The 22,908-nt window shown below is 36.9% G+C and overlaps 2 protein-coding genes across 2 annotated transcripts; one reads left to right on the top strand and one right to left on the bottom strand.

The window, feature by feature from the left end:
- Positions 1–4,376: 4,376 nt before the first annotated feature.
- Positions 4,377–11,208, bottom strand: LOC124294465. The gene is made up of 4 exons (XM_046739626.1): positions 11,177–11,208; positions 6,388–6,592; positions 5,188–5,918; positions 4,377–4,617 (listed from the first exon to the last, which is right to left on the bottom strand). The coding sequence occupies exons 2-3, from the start codon at positions 6,578–6,580 to the stop codon at positions 5,563–5,565; spliced, it is 549 nt and encodes a 182-aa protein (XP_046595582.1). The 5' UTR covers positions 6,581–6,592; positions 11,177–11,208; the 3' UTR covers positions 4,377–4,617; positions 5,188–5,562.
- Positions 11,209–14,192: 2,984 nt separating this feature from the next.
- Positions 14,193–21,024, top strand: LOC124294464. The gene is made up of 4 exons (XM_046739615.1): positions 14,193–14,224; positions 18,809–19,013; positions 19,483–20,213; positions 20,784–21,024. Exons 2-3 carry the CDS (start codon positions 18,821–18,823, stop codon positions 19,836–19,838), a joined length of 549 nt encoding a protein of 182 aa, XP_046595571.1. The 5' UTR covers positions 14,193–14,224; positions 18,809–18,820; the 3' UTR covers positions 19,839–20,213; positions 20,784–21,024.
- Positions 21,025–22,908: the final 1,884 nt, after the last annotated feature.

The following is a 22,908-nucleotide window of genomic DNA, read 5'->3' as shown; positions in this document are numbered from 1 at the left end:
GTGGTGGCGGTGCGGGAGTCCTCAAAGTTCTTATTAACTCTAGCATATTACGGTTTTGCATTTCCAAAAGTGCCTTCCAATGTTGTTCGTCTCTCTCTTCATTTCTCTCTACCTGGTTGCGTCCGATTAGAGGTGGCTGTGGGGATCCCACTTCTGATGTCGGAGTTATTAATGGGGGATAGAGGTGATCGGGAGAGTCACTCATAATTTCTAATTTTTCTCTCTGCTTTTATTCTTCTTCAAACACTAACACTAATGTAGCAGCGGGTAGGTGTGTGGGGATTTCGAGACGCTCTCGGTCCTTCACGCTCGAGCCTCTGACTATCACTGCTCTCTCGTCTCTCGACTTCCCCAAGGTAAACTTTAGGATTCGAGTTAGGTACCTTACCCACCCCTGCTACATTACGAAGATCGGAACTTAATAACAATACTCGTGTGGTCTAAATCAAAACAAAAGCGGTACGACAGTTACGAGCGTCAAGCGGTGAGGCTGCCGGCTTCTTGCGCCGACATATATATATATATAGATATATATATACACACACACATATATATTTTTATATTATACATAAATATAATAGAACATAAATGAAGGTAATTAAGTTAAATAATTTATTAAAATAAAAATTGACGTATTTAAATAAATTATTCTTCCTAAATTAGAAAATAATTAATTTTCAGAAATTAAATATACAAAATTGAATAAATAATAATTTATCTATCTGTATGTTTTATTTCAATTTCATAATAAGTTCTAATCCATTGTATAAATGTTTCAAATTTCAATTCATAAAGTGAATTGAACGACATTTTTCTAATGAATAATATTTTTATTCTAATTAATATGTAAGCAGATAAATGAAAAATATATAGGATTTTTCCGATAATTATATATAATTTGAGAAAATTTAAGTAATGTGACAAAATTTTTTTTTTAAATTTCTCTTTTTTTAAACGTAAATCAAAAATTATAATATATATATATATATCTATATATTGTGACGCGGATTCTTCTTGCACCTCGGTTACTCGGAGCAAATAACCGGGAACTTACCGCGTGCACAATAATTTGGCGTCCACGATGTACCCTGGATCTAAAACAATATCGCAAAGTTTTTGTTGGGCGCCTGGCGTGATTAACACGCCTCGAAATCATTAATACGCTATTCCTCGGGCATATGCTCGATAGCTCAGTACCGCGGAGAGGGGAGGGGTAATTTTTGGAGAGAGAGAGAGACACTCGAAATACACACGCTATTTAACAAAAGTAAAATAAAATCTTATATTTCATAATAGCGGTGATACAAAACAAAAAAAAAATATAATTCAAAAATCGCTCATCGCGAGTCTAAAACTAAACAGAAAATTACACCTAACCTACTCTATTTCTTACTCTAATGAGCTCGCGGCTCCCTAACTAAAATGTCACTCGACGATCACAAAATCCTCATACGCAATTCTCAAAACGTCACTCGACGATCGCAACATCCTCATATGCAATTCTCAAAACGTCACTCGACGATCGCAACATCCTCATACGCAATTCTCAATTCGCAAATTCGCCATTTGTTCTCCATGGCGATGATTGCTCGAAACGAAACTAAAACTAATTATTCGACGGTGCGCCGTCAGGTCTCGCAACTTAAAACACCATGCTCAAACTTCTCGTCTCAACTGCTGCGCAACGCAACGGCAATTTCGACTATACATCGCCTAACCTCGACTAAACACTATCTTAACTAAACGTAAACTTAACTAAGCGCAAGCACCACTACATTTAACTTCAACTATACACAAGCTCAAAGTAACTCAACTCAACCTACATTATCTTAACTAACGGGTACGGAACTCAATGCAGGCGCAACTAAACGTAACCTAAACTATACGCAATCGCAACGCATCCCAACTTAATTCTTTTCAAAATTCCCCAAAACGTTACCCGCTAATCCGAGCACTCCAATTCGGTGCTTCCCGACCTACTCGAGAGGTGACACAAAAAGAAAACGATAACGCGGCTCGACCCGGTACGGCGAAATTCGGCTATACTTAGTTTCACTAACGAGAAAGGTTCAACTAAAACCCGTGACTCTACTCAACTTTTTTCAGAAACTCAAAATTTACTTTACTCTAACCCGCGTACTCAGGCTACGGTCATCAAGCAGGAGAATCGGCAAAAGAATTTCGAGTACTTTTCTACAACGCAAATCCAAAACGGCTATCCGTTACTCGGCAAGCCTTTTCGCAAATATGCTCGAAATTCAATCGCGGGGATAGAAGCAGCGCTTACCTTCTACATCCTTGCAACCCCCTTTCCATTCCCTTCGTGATTTTTGGGCGACTCCGTTGCTTCGCGAAACTCCCCCAACACGCGACTACTAATCACGACCGCCAGAACTAGAGTGGTTTCAAAAACCTACCACCTGCCGCAACACGGATCTCGATACGCCATCCCACACGTGACGTCATACCCCCAAGAATACGCAAGAATCGATCCGTCATCGATTTCGTCGATCGCGCAACTCGACGCGCACCTTCGATAGCATCGCTGCGCAGAACTTAAAGCTAGCTCGCAATCTCCTCCTCCGCGCAGCTCCATGACGTCTTGGCGGTGAGCGTGGTGCTCCCTCGTCGCTAGTCGGTCCGTCGCAAGTTCGCTGGTCAATTGTTGGCGGGGTGAAGGGGAGAGGCTGCGGCGCGCCGGCCGCCAGCGGGAATCGCGTCCACCTTGGATTCACGCGATGCGGGGATCTGCGTCGGCTCCCCCTCCGCAGCCTCGACATCCTTCCTTCGCAATTGTCGCTAGTCCGCCACTTCGCACTTTCCTCGAATTCGGTGTCGACTTCTTGCCTGATGCCGTTGTAGCTCGAAAAATAAAAAAAACAAAAAAAACTGAAATGTCTCACGCTGGTCGCTAAAATGTCCCCTCTCGTAGTTTCGGATGCGTGACTCTAGTCCTGGCGCTCTTTTCCAAAAACTTCGCGACTCAATTTCGGAAATTCCTAAATTTTTGGTTCCGCCCAGGGTTCCGGGAGCCCCTTGTAATGGGCATCAAAAATGCCACGTTACAATATATATATATATATATATATATCTATATATATATACCCAATAAACATTGCTGGTAAATAAATCGTAAGAAATTCGTCGAAAAATAACGTTGTATATAGTTGAATAATCGTTCAGCACATACGTTTTTTCTTGTGAAAAATGTCCGCCCTGATATAGGTTTTTTCGACTGCGCTCATCAACGTTTTCTGTTAGTGATTATGATCCGGATATTCCACGGTTGAAGTAAACGTCGAAATTACGGTTTTCGGAAACGTAATGAAACCAGTATGAAAGAACGCAATTTAAATGTTAACGTAGACGTTTAATATATACCTGTTATAGCCACCATTTTTTGTGGTTCAAACACGTTTAATAAGCGTGTTCATCGGAAAAATTTTTTTATAATAATACACGTACTTAATGTGTGTTGATTTAACGTAAAAACGATATCCTTAAACAATTATTATACGTTTAATTGAATACACTTAATCGAATATCACGCGGTTCCGATAAACGTGTAACAACCAACTTGAGAATATGTTTTCGGTATAATTTTTCATGTACTATATTAATACACAAGCTGTTAAAAGCTTCTTGTATGGTCAATATGGACTTATCTCAGGGGTTAGATGATACAGCAACGCTCACATTCTTAGCTATTTCAGTAATGGTAACTTGCACCAATTAAATGATATTAATTATTTTACATCCACACCTATGTATTCTTATGAGAAATACAGGACAACTAAATGAGATAAAGCACACACCTTTGCGAAACATGATATATATTTATTATAAGGTACTTTCATCCAAGGCAACAATGACAATAGTAACATTGCATACGTATCGAAATATCCGCTTTAACAATGTATCCGAAACATAACAGTAGTTTTTTATATACCAGTTTGTCTGTATCGTTGATGCGGACATTTTATTATGCCAACGATGTAACTGTGTGAATGTTGACTGGGATGTATAAATAAACATACAGTCTTTTACATATACGCATACCTCAATTGTACAGATGTACTCACAAGAGTATAGAAGTATAGCAAATAGTAAAATTAAGTAAACATGAACAAACAAAAACTTGTATCCGATACGAGTACTTTGATAACAAATAAAACATGAAACAAAATAATCATACAATGATTGTACCTCAATGAGGAAAATCGTTATCTTTCATCTACTCCGGACTTGAGTATAGAAGTACAACATACAGTAAACTTGAGTAAATCTAAACAAACAAAAACTTGTATCGAATACGAGTGGTTTGACAACGAATGAAACATAAAACAAACTAATTATACAGTGGATATACCTCAATGAGGAAAATCGTTAGCTTTCTCTTGGGACTTGAAAAAAAATCACAATCCTGGCAGAGTGAGTTAGAAAAAGTATTGACACATTATTTCGAAAGAGAACACAGATACTATTGAAGGCGTCTTTTAGGTACGTAGGAGTATCGCGATCGAGCGAGTTTCAACCAATCTTTAACTGCAGCTGCAATATTCGCTTCCTTGATATCGCTTACTAATTCCTTACCATGGAAAGTAGCTTTAACAGCATCTGAAAAAAGGCAAAGTCACCAAAATGTGACATGAAAACTTTAACTGCAATAAATTTCAACAATACATAAATAAATATTATTAATGTATATCATTTACACTGTACGTACACTTGGTTTGTATATCAATGAAAGTTTTTGTTCTATATTTATTTGAGAGTACCCTATAAGTAAAGTCGAAATTTTTATGGAAATCAAATTATTTTTGAATTACTGTAAATAACTTGCATGACCAGTGTCTTTTGGAAAGCAATTTTATCTCTACCAGCCCAATTGAACTGCATGGCTAATTCGTTTGTTAGTAATGACTTGAGAACAGCCAATACGCATTGACGGCCACTTGTGCCTCCAATAGAGGATAGTTTTTGTGTCTACAAAGAAATTCAGTAGTTACCCATCTCAATCAAAAAGTATCTCGATATTCTGATATGACTTTTTATATGCTGAGACAAATTGCACATCAGATGTATTCCAGATTCTGGAATAATGAGCTCACTCAGACTAAATATTTGAAATAATATCCCCATTCATACTAAATTTTCATAACCGTGCATTCCATAAGCACTACTCACCAGGTATATTCGATGCTCATTCGATTTGAGAAGTTCTTCGAGGTTCGCAAATTCTTCCATTGTTTCAATTGGAAGCGTTGGAAATACCTCTGGCCTTTGTACGCTGTCCACGTTAGTTGCTTGCTGTCTCGATATGATTTTCCTCAGCATGAGTTGATTCTGGTCTACACAAGATTTTATACGTTCCAAATATTGTAGAGCTTTCTCGTCAATGGGCCTCAGTGGATTTCGGGATGCAACTACAGTTGCAGCTTCAGCTACCAAATTCGAGGTTGAGGCTAAAGTTTGTGACGTTGATAGGTCATATTCAGTTACCGACCTTGTCAAACTGTGGGCTGAAGGGCGAGCTGTCTCATTTACAGAAACGATAACAGGTTATGCATTGGATATGTTGAAATTCTGTCGTGGGTTCGAAGTGGGATGGTGTGTTGGTGGAGAATTTTCATCAACTGATGATGTATCATCTGCAGTATCTGAAGACGTCTCACGTTGACGCTTTACCTTCTTTTTTTTGCTCTTCTTGGATTTCTTTGTATGTTTACGCTTTTTGGATATATTTTCACGTACGACAGCTTCATCATTGCCCTCTTCATCTTCATCATTGCTCTGCGACTCTCTTTCATAACAATGCCCTGTGGATTTCTTACTAATGGTGTAAACTGTGCCATCTTCCTCGGATGTACCGTGTTCTATGATGTGCGTCATCGTCTTTTGTAGTGCGTCGAAGCTTTCTGTTCAGGAAATATCAGTTATGAAATACATTGGTATATATATTATTAATTAAGAAATCTCATCTTAACAACACACCGCAGTGAAGAACAGTAACACCAAATGTGATACAAAAGACATGATACGAAATCGATAATTGATGGTCAATTAGAGATGAGCACGACACAAAATTGAAATGAATATCATGTTGCTCGTTTTATGTGCCTTATAAATCATGCAACATATTGAACAAAATTAATTTAACAGCCTGAGACATGTAATTGTGTTTCATATATTCATTTTGAAAACAAATATCATGCAATTTTTGATGAATGACTCACTATATACATATATATACACGAACATAAATTATGTACTTATCAGTATTATATTAATATCACTTTGAATATGAATGAATGAATAATATCAAATCAAAGAAGTAAGGAATATGGCATCAAGGATCAGTACTAGTGAATAAGTGCAAGCAATCACCTCCAATATGCAGAACGTTGTGAACAGGATACTCGGGCCATGTTTTTGCCTTTGATTTGACTAATTTTAGGAAATGCTCCTCATTCTTCGTGCGTGGCCAGTAGCAGATGGTATTATTATCCACCAGCCACAAAACTGGCACTAATGCACATTCTCGCTTCTCGCCAACCACGAATTCAACAATGGCATACATCGTTTTACTGCCCTGAATACAAGTGTTGAAAGTATAAAATTTTATGTTTGGTGTTATAATCAGCTATGATTTGTAAGTGATGAGATCCACGACCTTTCATATTAACTGATTGTTAAATTTGATTAATGTATTAGAAATGATGAATTTTTGTAGAACACGGGCTAAATCAGAAAAAGCTAACTTTTGGATTATCATTGCTTATATTCTTTCGTGTAATATCGGGATAACAGTAAAGCCATCTTTAAATGGGAAACAAATGCATTTGTGGGATATCTCACTTACAGAAAAAGACTTTGCACGATTAAAGCTTCTGACAAAAAAAATTCCCAGTTTCGACGATTGTTCAGTCAACACCCAAATTGCCCGGGCGAAGCGAAGTTCGGCTTACTCGCAGCAAGAAGGCAGCACTAAGCAGAGCATAGATCACCCGCCAATCGATAGCCAATCAATGAATTTTTAGTTCAAATTCATTGTCTCTTGCGCATTTCGCTATTCTCTGACGTCATTCGCTATGAATTTTCTTATTGGCTCTTAGCTTTGGGACATGTTTAGTCTTCCTCACGGGGAAGAAGACGAGATTTCTAACGGTTTCCGCCATTATTGTACTTACGGCTACCTCTAGTTCACCTCGTGTTCTTTTCTTGTCGCTAATTCTACTAATTATTTGGCTATTGATAACAATAATTAATGTGTGAGAATTCGCTTTAAAGCAGTTATTGAACTAATTGTGAATTTGGGTGCATTCGCTACCACGTGTTGCTCTTGGCATTGTATATATCGGGTAATTCGCTAACTGTATATAGTGTGTCCAATAAATCAAATTATAATTTTTTTTTGCTAAATTTAGTGCGCGCAGTTTTTTATTGTGACGACCTGTACCAAACCAGATCCCGAGTCTCCTCTACTGTTACTCGCTAAAACAACGATTTTATAGGTTTTTTGTAAAAATCCCGCTTATATTTGAAAGGAGTACCCACTATTCTGTAGTCTCCATGAATATTAACAATCGATTTTACGACGAGTATTTCTTTACCACAGACCACTATATTATCCGGCTGTTTTATTGATATTTTGAATCTGCTAGTTTGCAATGACTGACATTCCTGCGAGTTGATTGAAGATTTGAATTTGGCAACATATTTTTTTGGGGATCTAGTCTTACGTACGCAATTCAGTTCTGCGAGTCGATTACCTAATTGCTGCAGTGGAGACCGTTTTGACCGAATAAGACGCTTCAAATGGCCTAAATAATTTTCATATACAAAGCAACTGTATTCCTCTAGTGGGCCAAACCGTTTAACATCATCTATTACGTGCAGCAGAGAATGAACATTGTATACGACAAAGTGAGGTCCGTATAACTTAGCACCCTGAGCGACAAATTTTTTCAGTAACGCTTTCGCGATTTTACCGAACTTTGAAAACAACTTTGCATTTGACAGTATGTATACAGCGACAGACAACGACAGAAAATGCTTATACTTTTTTGAGCTTAGCACGTCTCGCACAAAAACCGGTCCGGAATATAACACGAAAAAGCGAAATTCTGTTGCTTTCCATCTTTTCAATTTTTTCAATTCTCGGCGCTTCCGAGGAAACTCCGCAGGAACATATCGAGCCAACTTTTTTATCAAACGTTCAAGAATCGATATAACTTGCTTGGATAATTTACTATCACGTGAACCCTCGACCCAATATTTGAGAATCAGTCTTTTTACAACTCCCAAATAGAATAAGTGCATGGGATCTAAAACAAATTGCGTCACTAGCCCTAGGTATAAACGTAAGAGAGGTGAGCGTCCTTTTATATGACGATTGTGTTTACGCGGCGAAAAAAAGTGACGATCTTTTCGCCTCCGAAATTTCTTACCAACAGGATAACAGAGCTTATTGCCAATACGAATATCACATATCTTACATCTCTCACAAGCAGTCTTACCGGAATGACCTAAGCACATTTTCAACATAGATCTTGCAGGAGCATCGCACGCAAAAAGACGAACTTGCAAGACGTATTTTTTACCATTAAATTCAAATCCATTTTCGGTTAAATGTAATGTCTCCTGAATAAAATTTTCCAAATACAAAGATAACGGCATAGGTTTACCCATCCCATAAAAAACGGCAATTACAAACGGACTATCGTCGATCAAATTGACACTACGTCCCAAAATCGGCCAGAAAGACGTTCCGCTACCTTTGAAAACAGGAATACCATCGATATTAAAATCGACTTGCAATACATTTACAGGCTGTATTTCATTTTTAAGACCTCCTTCAAGTTTGCTCTTCAAACCATTCTCTAATCCAAAATAACACATTTCACCGTTTTCAAGATGTAACGTACTGGTGCAAGCTGGTGTTTGAAGGAGAGTTCTCGCAGTTATTGGTAAAACAGAGTGCATTGGTCTTAATAACACAAGCAATTGATCTGTTGCGGTATGCGTAATGTTATTCATACATGCCCAGGTTCGTAAATTTTGAACAAAATCGCATTCATTATTACAACGTGATTCGTCACTTTCACAGCTCGAAACATTTTCAGAACTAAGTAATGATAATCCAACGCTTTCATTGTCACTAAAATAGCTATCTGACTCTACACTACTGTGATCATGATCCACGGTTTTTCTATTGTCGTTATTTTCAACAACGCGAACAACATTATAATCATTACAAATAGCTGCACCTTCAGCTTCCTCGGTATACATAGCATTCCTATCCAAAAGGGTTTCATGAGATTCCGATGTTAAAATGTGTTTTTTCGCGATGTCATTGTTCGTGAGATCAAGAAACGCTCTATTTATATTTTCGGCTTTTTTCCGACGCAACTGTCTTTTGCTTAAGATTTTCAAATCAAGAGGCATATTATTATATAATGATCTGTACTTACATACACCAAACTAAATTTTTACTTTAAAATGCACCAGTCAGTCTCGTATTACATCCACTTATATTTGTGCGCCCCTGTGAACAATAGAAAGAAAAGAACGTTAATAATCAGCCTTCAGAAAATTCACCATACTTTTAGGCTGACAATGAACTCATTGTACAATCACATATATCTACAATCTACATATAATATCCCAATAATTCAACCAAAGTTCTATATATATATTCAATAACCGGTTACACAATGGTGGTAAAGTCGTGTGAATAAATTAAATTCAATTTTACATCGAAAAGATGTTTGCACAATAACGAATTCAACGGCATTAAAACGTTTATGAAACCCTCAACAGTGTTTATTTATCCGGTAATTAATCCTCCGTCTGTACACTGGGTCTTTGAGGAAACTGTAGAAATTATGATCCTAAATTTCTCATGCATTTTTGGGAATATTACAATTTTGATGAACAAAAATTTTCAATCCCGACAACTTTTAGATAATGTATAGTAGACATACTTTGAGAGGTAACCCCAAATTTGTTCTGATTTTGCAAAATCCTGAAACATATGGAAAATCTGGCTGTTCCATAAAAGACCCCGTGCACAGACGGAAAGTGGGAAAAATAAGTTAATCGTAGGGTTAATTGCGTAATCCCGATAAAGATAAACCTCCCTAATCAGGGCAATTTCATTCTTTTGGTATGTCAATTTTTTTCAAGAAAACTTTCGAACATCTGAATATGAAAATTATTTGACATTTCACTAGAGATGTGAAACACTATCTCTGAAATTTTTTGGGAGAATTTCAAGAAACGTAAAGCACTGAAAAAGTTTGAGGTCAGCGAATCGAACTTGAAAGCATTACAGTATTGTAAAAAAAAAAAAAAAAAGCGGCTACCACACCATATCACGTTCATTGCTGAGTATTTACGTATAATATACGCAAATTTGATTAATGTAGAACCCAATAAACACACGTACGTTGAATAGACGATTAAGAAACGTGACCGCTGTGGAACTGAAGTGGATGTCGATAAATTATTCGTGTCCCACACATCACTTAAATGAACGTATCTGTATATACGTAGAAAACACGTGAATATATGCCGGTGAATTCCGCATTGGACGCGGAATAGGCGTATAATTCACGGGAATTGTACGAATTTCATGAACTACAAGAATCCCGTATAACAGGCGGATATCGTACCTGAAAATACATAGTATTTAACACCTGTATTCTAGGTAGAATAATCTTTATGTGCCATTTCAACGTTCTCTCAACGTGTCTTGACAGGTCTATTATATATCATTTCAACCACTGTGTGTTTATTGGGAAAAGATGCAGCCACTAAATGATCGTTCATTCGTACATGATACGTATGTGTTAGCGATCTATTTCACTGAATAACCTTATAAAAGAAAAACGATGCCTGCACAAGTAAGAGTGAAGCTAACAATAAATATCTGCGGCTTCTATTTGCAATCAGTATATATTCCATACCATACACATGCTTCTTATAGCATTATCTACAAGCAATTCTATTGTGCCTACATCCTTTCGGCGACGTTCAAAAGCAAGTACGACGCAATCACAAAGTATTTGTTTCTTCTTTTTATTGTCAGGTTATTTACGCCTGTATTGTCATTTTCGTCTGTATTGAATCATTGTGATAAATTTTTCCAAATAGAAAATACATTTGTACTTACCAGCTTATGAAGGCTCACATAAACACGGACGTGCACTGACCTCGGAAGTTGGTCAAATTAGACTGATTCACTGGTCGCGTGAGCTGAGAGCCTGCGCGAACGGTGGTGGGGGGGCATTCTGGCACGTCGTCCTCGGCTCTCAGCGTGCAGGAACCGCACGAGTTACAACACGCTGACCTAGCGAGCCAATCAGAGGCAGAAGAAGAGGCGCAGTATTTCACGCTATGACATTCTCGATTCTTCGCGACCGCTTGTCGTTTGACACATGCGCTCATTATACGTATATGTAACATCCATGGTACACGAGCTTCATCTACGGCCACTCGCTTTCCTAGCATGGGTTATTCCAATATATACATTATGGTATAGGAAAACGTATGTTTTACAATTAATAAAGACGCCGCGAAGGGATGCACTTATATGCTCAACTACGTAATTTCTTGGTGACCTTTGTAAAAAAATCTGTTCATCGATTTTTCAACTTTTTTTCCTATGTTGGGGAATTAACAATAACACAAGGAAAAGAATTTGGGAAAATGGAGGTAACATATTGTTCTACTTTACAATATTACCTAGAATAAAATTATCACTTCTAGTGTTATGTCACCTGAATTTTTTCATATTTTTGATGATACTTACTAGTTTATCGAATGAAAAAAAAGATTGGAAATCGAATGACCAGTTGTTTACAAAATTTAAGGTAATCAGAAAAACGTGCTGAGGAGGATAACAAAACGTTGAATTTTAGTCACTGCTAACATGAGAAAAACTTGAATATAATGATTATATACTTCTCGCAAAAATTAAGGGAACAACAAAATTTTCGCAATTTTTTGGTGATTTTCAACAGGCTGTATTTCAGTGAAAAATGGTCGTGCAAGAAATAAAAAAACATAGCTTTTGAAGCTTGAAGACTCTAGTTTTTGAATTTTTTGGTTAAAAATTTTTCGAAGCACTATTAGCCATGCAATCTTTGGATAAAGCACGAAGAAAAAATTTTCAAAATTTTTCACATTTTTTCTTTCGCTCTACGGGCATGGAAAAATTTTTCCGAGCTAAACCAATGCATAAGTCGCATAGCCTGTTTATTCAGCTTCAAGATGCTTTTTTTTGAACCTCGATACGACCATTTGTCTTCGAGATATCGAATTTTGAATGCCAAAGGATCCTTTTTCACTCAACTGCCGATATCTCTGGAACTACTGGTCGCACAGCGAGCCGAAGGGCAGTTTCTTTTTCTGCAGAAAATTTCCTACAAAAATCTGTCAAGGTTGATGTCAAAAAAAAATTTTTTCCATCTGTAGCGTTAACGTGAAAAAAGAGCAAAAAAATGCCATTTTGCCTTTTTTTGGATAATTGACTGTATCTTCGTCAGTATTGGGGGGAAAGCTTAGGTTAGAAGAAAATTTTACAGCCTAATGTACCCCAAAGGTCCCCCTGAATCGGTAGATCGATCGGTTCAGCGGTTTTCCTGGACCGATTGATTGAAATTTTAAAAAAATCAAGGGAACAAGGTTTTTGTTTCTTATGGAACCTTGTTCTCTTAATTTTGTCAAAATTTCAATCAATCGGTCCAGGAAAACCGCTGAACCGATCGATCTACCGATTCAAGGGGACCTTTGGGGTACATTAGGCTGTAAAATTTTCTTCTAACCTAAGCTTTCCCCCCAATACTGACGAAGATACAGTCAATTATCCAAAAAAAGGCAAAATGGCATTTTTTTGCTCTTTTTTCACGTTAACGCTACAGATGGAAAAAAATTTTTTTTGACATCAACCTTGACAGATTTTTGTAGGAAATTTTCTGCAGAAAAAGAAACTGCCCTTCGGCTCGCTGTGCGACCAGTAGTTCCAGAGATATCGGCAGTTGAGTGAAAAAGGATCCTTTGGCATTCAAAATTCGATATCTCGAAGACAAATGGTCGTATCGAGGTTCAAAAAAAAGCATCTTGAAGCTGAATAAACAGGCTATGCGACCTATGCATTGGTTTAGCTCGGAAAAATTTTTCCATGCCCGTAGAGCGAAAGAAAAAATGTAAAAAATTTTGAAAATTTTTTCTTCGTGTTTTATCCAAAGATTGCATGGCTAATAGTGCTTCGAAAAATTTTTAACCAAAAAATTCAAAAACTAGAGTCTTCAAGCTTCAAAAGCTTTGTTTTTTTATTTCTTGCACGACCATTTTTCACTGAAATACAGCCTGTTGAAAATCACCAAAAAATTGCGAAAATTTTGTTGTTCCCTTAATTTTTGCGAGAAGTATATAATCATTATATTCAAGTTTTTCTCATGTTAGCAGTGACTAAAATTCAACGTTTTGTTATCCTCCTCAGCACGTTTTTCTGATTACCTTAAATTTTGTAAACAACTGGTCATTCGATTTCCAATCTTTTTTTTCATTCGATAAACTAGTAAGTATCATCAAAAATATGAAAAAATTCAGGTGACATAACACTAGAAGTGATAATTTTATTCTAGGTAATATTGTAAAGTAGAACAATATGTTACCTCCATTTTCCCAAATTCTTTTCCTTGTGTTATTGTTAATTCCCCAACATAGGAAAAAAAGTTGAAAAATCGATGAACAGATTTTTTTACAAAGGTCACCAAGAAATTACGTAGTTGAGCATATAAGTGCATCCCTTCGCGGCGTCTTTATTAATTGTAAAACATACGTTTTCCTATACCATAATGTATATATTGGAATAACCCATGCTAGGAAAGCGAGTGGCCGTAGATGAAGCTCGTGTACCATGGATGTTACATATACGTATAATGAGCGCATGTGTCAAACGACAAGCGGTCGCGAAGAATCGAGAATGTCATAGCGTGAAATACTGCGCCTCTTCTTCTGCCTCTGATTGGCTCGCTAGGTCAGCGTGTTGTAACTCGTGCGGTTCCTGCACGCTGAGAGCCGAGGACGACGTGCCAGAATGCCCCCCCACCACCGTTCGCGCAGGCTCTCAGCTCACGCGACCAGTGAATCAGTCTAATTTGACCAACTTCCGAGGTCAGTGCACGTCCGTGTTTATGTGAGCCTTCATAAGCTGGTAAGTACAAATGTATTTTCTATTTGGAAAAATTTATCACAATGATTCAATACAGACGAAAATGACAATACAGGCGTAAATAACCTGACAATAAAAAGAAGAAACAAATACTTTGTGATTGCGTCGTACTTGCTTTTGAACGTCGCCGAAAGGATGTAGGCACAATAGAATTGCTTGTAGATAATGCTATAAGAAGCATGTGTATGGTATGGAATATATACTGATTGCAAATAGAAGCCGCAGATATTTATTGTTAGCTTCACTCTTACTTGTGCAGGCATCGTTTTTCTTTTATAAGGTTATTCAGTGAAATAGATCGCTAACACATACGTATCATGTACGAATGAACGATCATTTAGTGGCTGCATCTTTTCCCAATAAACACACAGTGGTTGAAATGATATATAATAGACCTGTCAAGACACGTTGAGAGAACGTTGAAATGGCACATAAAGATTATTCTACCTAGAATACAGGTGTTAAATACTATGTATTTTCAGGTACGATATCCGCCTGTTATACGGGATTCTTGTAGTTCATGAAATTCGTACAATTCCCGTGAATTATACGCCTATTCCGCGTCCAATGCGGAATTCACCGGCATATATTCACGTGTTTTCTACGTATATACAGATACGTTCATTTAAGTGATGTGTGGGACACGAATAATTTATCGACATCCACTTCAGTTCCACAGCGGTCACGTTTCTTAATCGTCTATTCAACGTACGTGTGTTTATTGGGTTCTACATTAATCAAATTTGCGTATATTATACGTAAATACTCAGCAATGAACGTGATATGGTGTGGTAGCCGCTTTTTTTTTTTTTTTTTACAATACTGTAATGCTTTCAAGTTCGATTCGCTGACCTCAAACTTTTTCAGTGCTTTACGTTTCTTGAAATTCTCCCAAAAAATTTCAGAGATAGTGTTTCACATCTCTAGTGAAATGTCAAATAATTTTCATATTCAGATGTTCGAAAGTTTTCTTGAAAAAAATTGACATACCAAAAGAATGAAATTGCCCTGATTAGGGAGGTTTATCTTTATCGGGATTACGCAATTAACCCTACGATTAACTTATTTTTCCCACTTTCCGTCTGTGCACGGGGTCTTTTATGGAACAGCCAGATTTTCCATATGTTTCAGGATTTTGCAAAATCAGAACAAATTTGGGGTTACCTCTCAAAGTATGTCTACTATACATTATCTAAAAGTTGTCGGGATTGAAAATTTTTGTTCATCAAAATTGTAATATTCCCAAAAATGCATGAGAAATTTAGGATCATAATTTCTACAGTTTCCTCAAAGACCCAGTGTACAGACGGAGGATTAATTACCGGATAAATAAACACTGTTGAGGGTTTCATAAACGTTTTAATGCCGTTGAATTCGTTATTGTGCAAACATCTTTTCGATGTAAAATTGAATTTAATTTATTCACACGACTTTACCACCATTGTGTAACCGGTTATTGAATATATATATAGAACTTTGGTTGAATTATTGGGATATTATATGTAGATTGTAGATATATGTGATTGTACAATGAGTTCATTGTCAGCCTAAAAGTATGGTGAATTTTCTGAAGGCTGATTATTAACGTTCTTTTCTTTCTATTGTTCACAGGGGCGCACAAATATAAGTGGATGTAATACGAGACTGACTGGTGCATTTTAAAGTAAAAATTTAGTTTGGTGTATGTAAGTACAGATCATTATATAATAATATGCCTCTTGATTTGAAAATCTTAAGCAAAAGACAGTTGCGTCGGAAAAAAGCCGAAAATATAAATAGAGCGTTTCTTGATCTCACGAACAATGACATCGCGAAAAAACACATTTTAACATCGGAATCTCATGAAACCCTTTTGGATAGGAATGCTATGTATACCGAGGAAGCTGAAGGTGCAGCTATTTGTAATGATTATAATGTTGTTCGCGTTGTTGAAAATAACGACAATAGAAAAACCGTGGATCATGATCACAGTAGTGTAGAGTCAGATAGCTATTTTAGTGACAATGAAAGCGTTGGATTATCATTACTTAGTTCTGAAAATGTTTCGAGCTGTGAAAGTGACGAATCACGTTGTAATAATGAATGCGATTTTGTTCAAAATTTACGAACCTGGGCATGTATGAATAACATTACGCATACCGCAACAGATCAATTGCTTGTGTTATTAAGACCAATGCACTCTGTTTTACCAATAACTGCGAGAACTCTCCTTCAAACACCAGCTTGCACCAGTACGTTACATCTTGAAAACGGTGAAATGTGTTATTTTGGATTAGAGAATGGTTTGAAGAGCAAACTTGAAGGAGGTCTTAAAAATGAAATACAGCCTGTAAATGTATTGCAAGTCGATTTTAATATCGATGGTATTCCTGTTTTCAAAGGTAGCGGAACGTCTTTCTGGCCGATTTTGGGACGTAGTGTCAATTTGATCGACGATAGTCCGTTTGTAATTGCCGTTTTTTATGGGATGGGTAAACCTATGCCGTTATCTTTGTATTTGGAAAATTTTATTCAGGAGACATTACATTTAACCGAAAATGGATTTGAATTTAATGGTAAAAAATACGTCTTGCAAGTTCGTCTTTTTGCGTGCGATGCTCCTGCAAGATCTATGTTGAAAATGTGCTTAGGTCATTCCGGTAAGACTGCTTGTGAGAGATGTAAGATATGTGATATTCGTATTGGCAATAAGCTCTGTTATCCTGTTGGTAAGAAATTTCGGAGGCGAAAAGATCGTCACTTTTTTTCGCCGCGTAAACACAATCGTCATATAAAAGGACGCTCACCTCTCTTACGTTTATACCTAGGGCTAGTGACGCAATTTGTTTTAGATCCCATGCACTTATTCTATTTGGGAGTTGTAAAAAGACTGATTCTCAAATATTGGGTCGAGGGTTCACGTGATAGTAAATTATCCAAGCAAGTTATATCGATTCTTGAACGTTTGATAAAAAAGTTGGCTCGATATGTTCCTGCGGAGTTTCCTCGGAAGCGCCGAGAATTGAAAAAATTGAAAAGATGGAAAGCAACAGAATTTCGCTTTTTCGTGTTATATTCCGGACCGGTTTTTGTGCGAGACGTGCTAAGCTCAAAAAAGTATAAGCATTTTCTGTCGTTGTCTGTCGCTGTATACATACTGTCAAATGCAAAGTTGTTTTCAAAGTTCGGTAAAATCGCGAAAGCGTTACTGAAAAAATTTGTCGCTCAGGGTGCTAAGTTATACGGACCTCACTTTGTCGTATACAATGTTCATTCTCTGCTGCACGTAATAGATGATGTTAAACGGTTTGGCCCACTAGAGGAATACAGTTGCTTTGTATATGAAAATTATTTAGGCCATTTGAAGCGTCTTATTCGGTCAAAACGGTCTCCACTGCAGCAATTAGGTAATCGACTCGCAGAACTGAATTGCGTACGTAAGACTAGATCCCCAAAAAAATATGTTGCCAAATTCAAATCTTCAATCAACTCGCAGGAATGTCAGTCATTGCAAACTAGCAGATTCAAAATATCAATAAAACAGCCGGATAATATAGTGGTCTGTGGTAAAGAAATACTCGTCGTAAAATCGATTGTTAATATTCATGGAGACTACAGAATAGTGGGTACTCCTTTCAAATATAAGCGGGATTTTTACAAAAAACCTATAAAATCGTTGTTTTAGCGAGTAACAGTAGAGGAGACTCGGGATCTGGTTTGGTACAGGTCGTCACAATAAAAAACTGCGCGCACTAAATTTAGCAAAAAAAAATTATAATTTGATTTATTGGACACACTATATACAGTTAGCGAATTACCCGATATATACAATGCCAAGAGCAACACGTGGTAGCGAATGCACCCAAATTCACAATTAGTTCAATAACTGCTTTAAAGCGAATTCTCACACATTAATTATTGTTATCAATAGCCAAATAATTAGTAGAATTAGCGACAAGAAAAGAACACGAGGTGAACTAGAGGTAGCCGTAAGTACAATAATGGCGGAAACCGTTAGAAATCTCGTCTTCTTCCCCGTGAGGAAGACTAAACATGTCCCAAAGCTAAGAGCCAATAAGAAAATTCATAGCGAATGACGTCAGAGAATAGCGAAATGCGCAAGAGACAATGAATTTGAACTAAAAATTCATTGATTGGCTATCGATTGGCGGGTGATCTATGCTCTGCTTAGTGCTGCCTTCTTGCTGCGAGTAAGCCGAACTTCGCTTCGCCCGGGCAATTTGGGTGTTGACTGAACAATCGTCGAAACTGGGAATTTTTTTTGTCAGAAGCTTTAATCGTGCAAAGTCTTTTTCTGTAAGTGAGATATCCCACAAATGCATTTGTTTCCCATTTAAAGATGGCTTTACTGTTATCCCGATATTACACGAAAGAATATAAGCAATGATAATCCAAAAGTTAGCTTTTTCTGATTTAGCCCGTGTTCTACAAAAATTCATCATTTCTAATACATTAATCAAATTTAACAATCAGTTAATATGAAAGGTCGTGGATCTCATCACTTACAAATCATAGCTGATTATAACACCAAACATAAAATTTTATACTTTCAACACTTGTATTCAGGGCAGTAAAACGATGTATGCCATTGTTGAATTCGTGGTTGGCGAGAAGCGAGAATGTGCATTAGTGCCAGTTTTGTGGCTGGTGGATAATAATACCATCTGCTACTGGCCACGCACGAAGAATGAGGAGCATTTCCTAAAATTAGTCAAATCAAAGGCAAAAACATGGCCCGAGTATCCTGTTCACAACGTTCTGCATATTGGAGGTGATTGCTTGCACTTATTCACTAGTACTGATCCTTGATGCCATATTCCTTACTTCTTTGATTTGATATTATTCATTCATTCATATTCAAAGTGATATTAATATAATACTGATAAGTACATAATTTATGTTCGTGTATATATATGTATATAGTGAGTCATTCATCAAAAATTGCATGATATTTGTTTTCAAAATGAATATATGAAACACAATTACATGTCTCAGGCTGTTAAATTAATTTTGTTCAATATGTTGCATGATTTATAAGGCACATAAAACGAGCAACATGATATTCATTTCAATTTTGTGTCGTGCTCATCTCTAATTGACCATCAATTATCGATTTCGTATCATGTCTTTTGTATCACATTTGGTGTTACTGTTCTTCACTGCGGTGTGTTGTTAAGATGAGATTTCTTAATTAATAATATATATACCAATGTATTTCATAACTGATATTTCCTGAACAGAAAGCTTCGACGCACTACAAAAGACGATGACGCACATCATAGAACACGGTACATCCGAGGAAGATGGCACAGTTTACACCATTAGTAAGAAATCCACAGGGCATTGTTATGAAAGAGAGTCGCAGAGCAATGATGAAGATGAAGAGGGCAATGATGAAGCTGTCGTACGTGAAAATATATCCAAAAAGCGTAAACATACAAAGAAATCCAAGAAGAGCAAAAAAAAGAAGGTAAAGCGTCAACGTGAGACGTCTTCAGATACTGCAGATGATACATCATCAGTTGATGAAAATTCTCCACCAACACACCATCCCACTTCGAACCCACGACAGAATTTCAACATATCCAATGCATAACCTGTTATCGTTTCTGTAAATGAGACAGCTCGCCCTTCAGCCCACAGTTTGACAAGGTCGGTAACTGAATATGACCTATCAACGTCACAAACTTTAGCCTCAACCTCGAATTTGGTAGCTGAAGCTGCAACTGTAGTTGCATCCCGAAATCCACTGAGGCCCATTGACGAGAAAGCTCTACAATATTTGGAACGTATAAAATCTTGTGTAGACCAGAATCAACTCATGCTGAGGAAAATCATATCGAGACAGCAAGCAACTAACGTGGACAGCGTACAAAGGCCAGAGGTATTTCCAACGCTTCCAATTGAAACAATGGAAGAATTTGCGAACCTCGAAGAACTTCTCAAATCGAATGAGCATCGAATATACCTGGTGAGTAGTGCTTATGGAATGCACGGTTATGAAAATTTAGTATGAATGGGGATATTATTTCAAATATTTAGTCTGAGTGAGCTCATTATTCCAGAATCTGGAATACATCTGATGTGCAATTTGTCTCAGCATATAAAAAGTCATATCAGAATATCGAGATACTTTTTGATTGAGATGGGTAACTACTGAATTTCTTTGTAGACACAAAAACTATCCTCTATTGGAGGCACAAGTGGCCGTCAATGCGTATTGGCTGTTCTCAAGTCATTACTAACAAACGAATTAGCCATGCAGTTCAATTGGGCTGGTAGAGATAAAATTGCTTTCCAAAAGACACTGGTCATGCAAGTTATTTACAGTAATTCAAAAATAATTTGATTTCCATAAAAATTTCGACTTTACTTATAGGGTACTCTCAAATAAATATAGAACAAAAACTTTCATTGATATACAAACCAAGTGTACGTACAGTGTAAATGATATACATTAATAATATTTATTTATGTATTGTTGAAATTTATTGCAGTTAAAGTTTTCATGTCACATTTTGGTGACTTTGCCTTTTTTCAGATGCTGTTAAAGCTACTTTCCATGGTAAGGAATTAGTAAGCGATATCAAGGAAGCGAATATTGCAGCTGCAGTTAAAGATTGGTTGAAACTCGCTCGATCGCGATACTCCTACGTACCTAAAAGACGCCTTCAATAGTATCTGTGTTCTCTTTCGAAATAATGTGTCAATACTTTTTCTAACTCACTCTGCCAGGATTGTGATTTTTTTTCAAGTCCCAAGAGAAAGCTAACGATTTTCCTCATTGAGGTATATCCACTGTATAATTAGTTTGTTTTATGTTTCATTCGTTGTCAAACCACTCGTATTCGATACAAGTTTTTGTTTGTTTAGATTTACTCAAGTTTACTGTATGTTGTACTTCTATACTCAAGTCCGGAGTAGATGAAAGATAACGATTTTCCTCATTGAGGTACAATCATTGTATGATTATTTTGTTTCATGTTTTATTTGTTATCAAAGTACTCGTATCGGATACAAGTTTTTGTTTGTTCATGTTTACTTAATTTTACTATTTGCTATACTTCTATACTCTTGTGAGTACATCTGTACAATTGAGGTATGCGTATATGTAAAAGACTGTATGTTTATTTATACATCCCAGTCAACATTCACACAGTTACATCGTTGGCATAATAAAATGTCCGCATCAACGATACAGACAAACTGGTATATAAAAAACTACTGTTATGTTTCGGATACATTGTTAAAGCGGATATTTCGATACGTATGCAATGTTACTATTGTCATTGTTGCCTTGGATGAAAGTACCTTATAATAAATATATATCATGTTTCGCAAAGGTGTGTGCTTTATCTCATTTAGTTGTCCTGTATTTCTCATAAGAATACATAGGTGTGGATGTAAAATAATTAATATCATTTAATTGGTGCAAGTTACCATTACTGAAATAGCTAAGAATGTGAGCGTTGCTGTATCATCTAACCCCTGAGATAAGTCCATATTGACCATACAAGAAGCTTTTAACAGCTTGTGTATTAATATAGTACATGAAAAATTATACCGAAAACATATTCTCAAGTTGGTTGTTACACGTTTATCGGAACCGCGTGATATTCGATTAAGTGTATTCGCTCGTAAGAGTGAAGCTAACAATAAATATCTGCGGCTTCTATTTGCAATCAGTATATATTCCATACCATACACATGCTTCTTATAGCATTATCTACAAGCAATTCTATTGTGCCTACATCCTTTCGGCGACGTTCAAAAGCAAGTACGACGCAATCACAAAGTATTTGTTTCTTCTTTTTATTGTCAGGTTATTTACGCCTGTATTGTCATTTTCGTCTGTATTGAATCATTGTGATAAATTTTTCCAAATAGAAAATACATTTGTACTTACCAGCTTATGAAGGCTCACATAAACACGGACGTGCACTGACCTCGGAAGTTGGTCAAATTAGACTGATTCACTGGTCGCGTGAGCTGAGAGCCTGCGCGAACGGTGGTGGGGGGGCATTCTGGCACGTCGTCCTCGGCTCTCAGCGTGCAGGAACCGCACGAGTTACAACACGCTGACCTAGCGAGCCAATCAGAGGCAGAAGAAGAGGCGCAGTATTTCACGCTATGACATTCTCGATTCTTCGCGACCGCTTGTCGTTTGACACATGCGCTCATTATACGTATATGTAACATCCATGGTACACGAGCTTCATCTACGGCCACTCGCTTTCCTAGCATGGGTTATTCCAATATATACATTATGGTATAGGAAAACGTATGTTTTACAATTAATAAAGACGCCGCGAAGGGATGCACTTATATGCTCAACTACGTAATTTCTTGGTGACCTTTGTAAAAAAATCTGTTCATCGATTTTTCAACTTTTTTTCCTATGTTGGGGAATTAACAATAACACAAGGAAAAGAATTTGGGAAAATGGAGGTAACATATTGTTCTACTTTACAATATTACCTAGAATAAAATTATCACTTCTAGTGTTATGTCACCTGAATTTTTTCATATTTTTGATGATACTTACTAGTTTATCGAATGAAAAAAAAGATTGGAAATCGAATGACCAGTTGTTTACAAAATTTAAGGTAATCAGAAAAACGTGCTGAGGAGGATAACAAAACGTTGAATTTTAGTCACTGCTAACA

The sequence above is a fragment of the Neodiprion lecontei genome, chromosome 5 (assembly GCF_021901455.1).
Source record: "Neodiprion lecontei isolate iyNeoLeco1 chromosome 5, iyNeoLeco1.1, whole genome shotgun sequence".
NCBI classification, from domain to species: Eukaryota; Metazoa; Arthropoda; class Insecta; order Hymenoptera; family Diprionidae; genus Neodiprion; species Neodiprion lecontei.
The sequence above is the reverse complement of the archived record's forward strand: the minus strand, read 5'-3'. Positions and strand labels throughout refer to the sequence as shown.

Bases quoted from the DNA above. Each gene is read 5' to 3' on its own strand.
- LOC124294465 (XM_046739626.1), bottom strand. From the start codon at position 6,580: ATGTATGCCATTGTTGAATTCGTGGTTGGCGAGAAGCGAGAATGTGCA. The intron at 5,919-6,387 runs GTGATTGCTTGC...TTTCCTGAACAG, and splicing joins CAACGTTCTGCATATTGGAG to AAAGCTTCGACGCACTACAA.
- LOC124294464 (XM_046739615.1), top strand. From the start codon at position 18,821: ATGTATGCCATTGTTGAATTCGTGGTTGGCGAGAAGCGAGAATGTGCA. The intron at 19,014-19,482 runs GTGATTGCTTGC...TTTCCTGAACAG, and splicing joins CAACGTTCTGCATATTGGAG to AAAGCTTCGACGCACTACAA.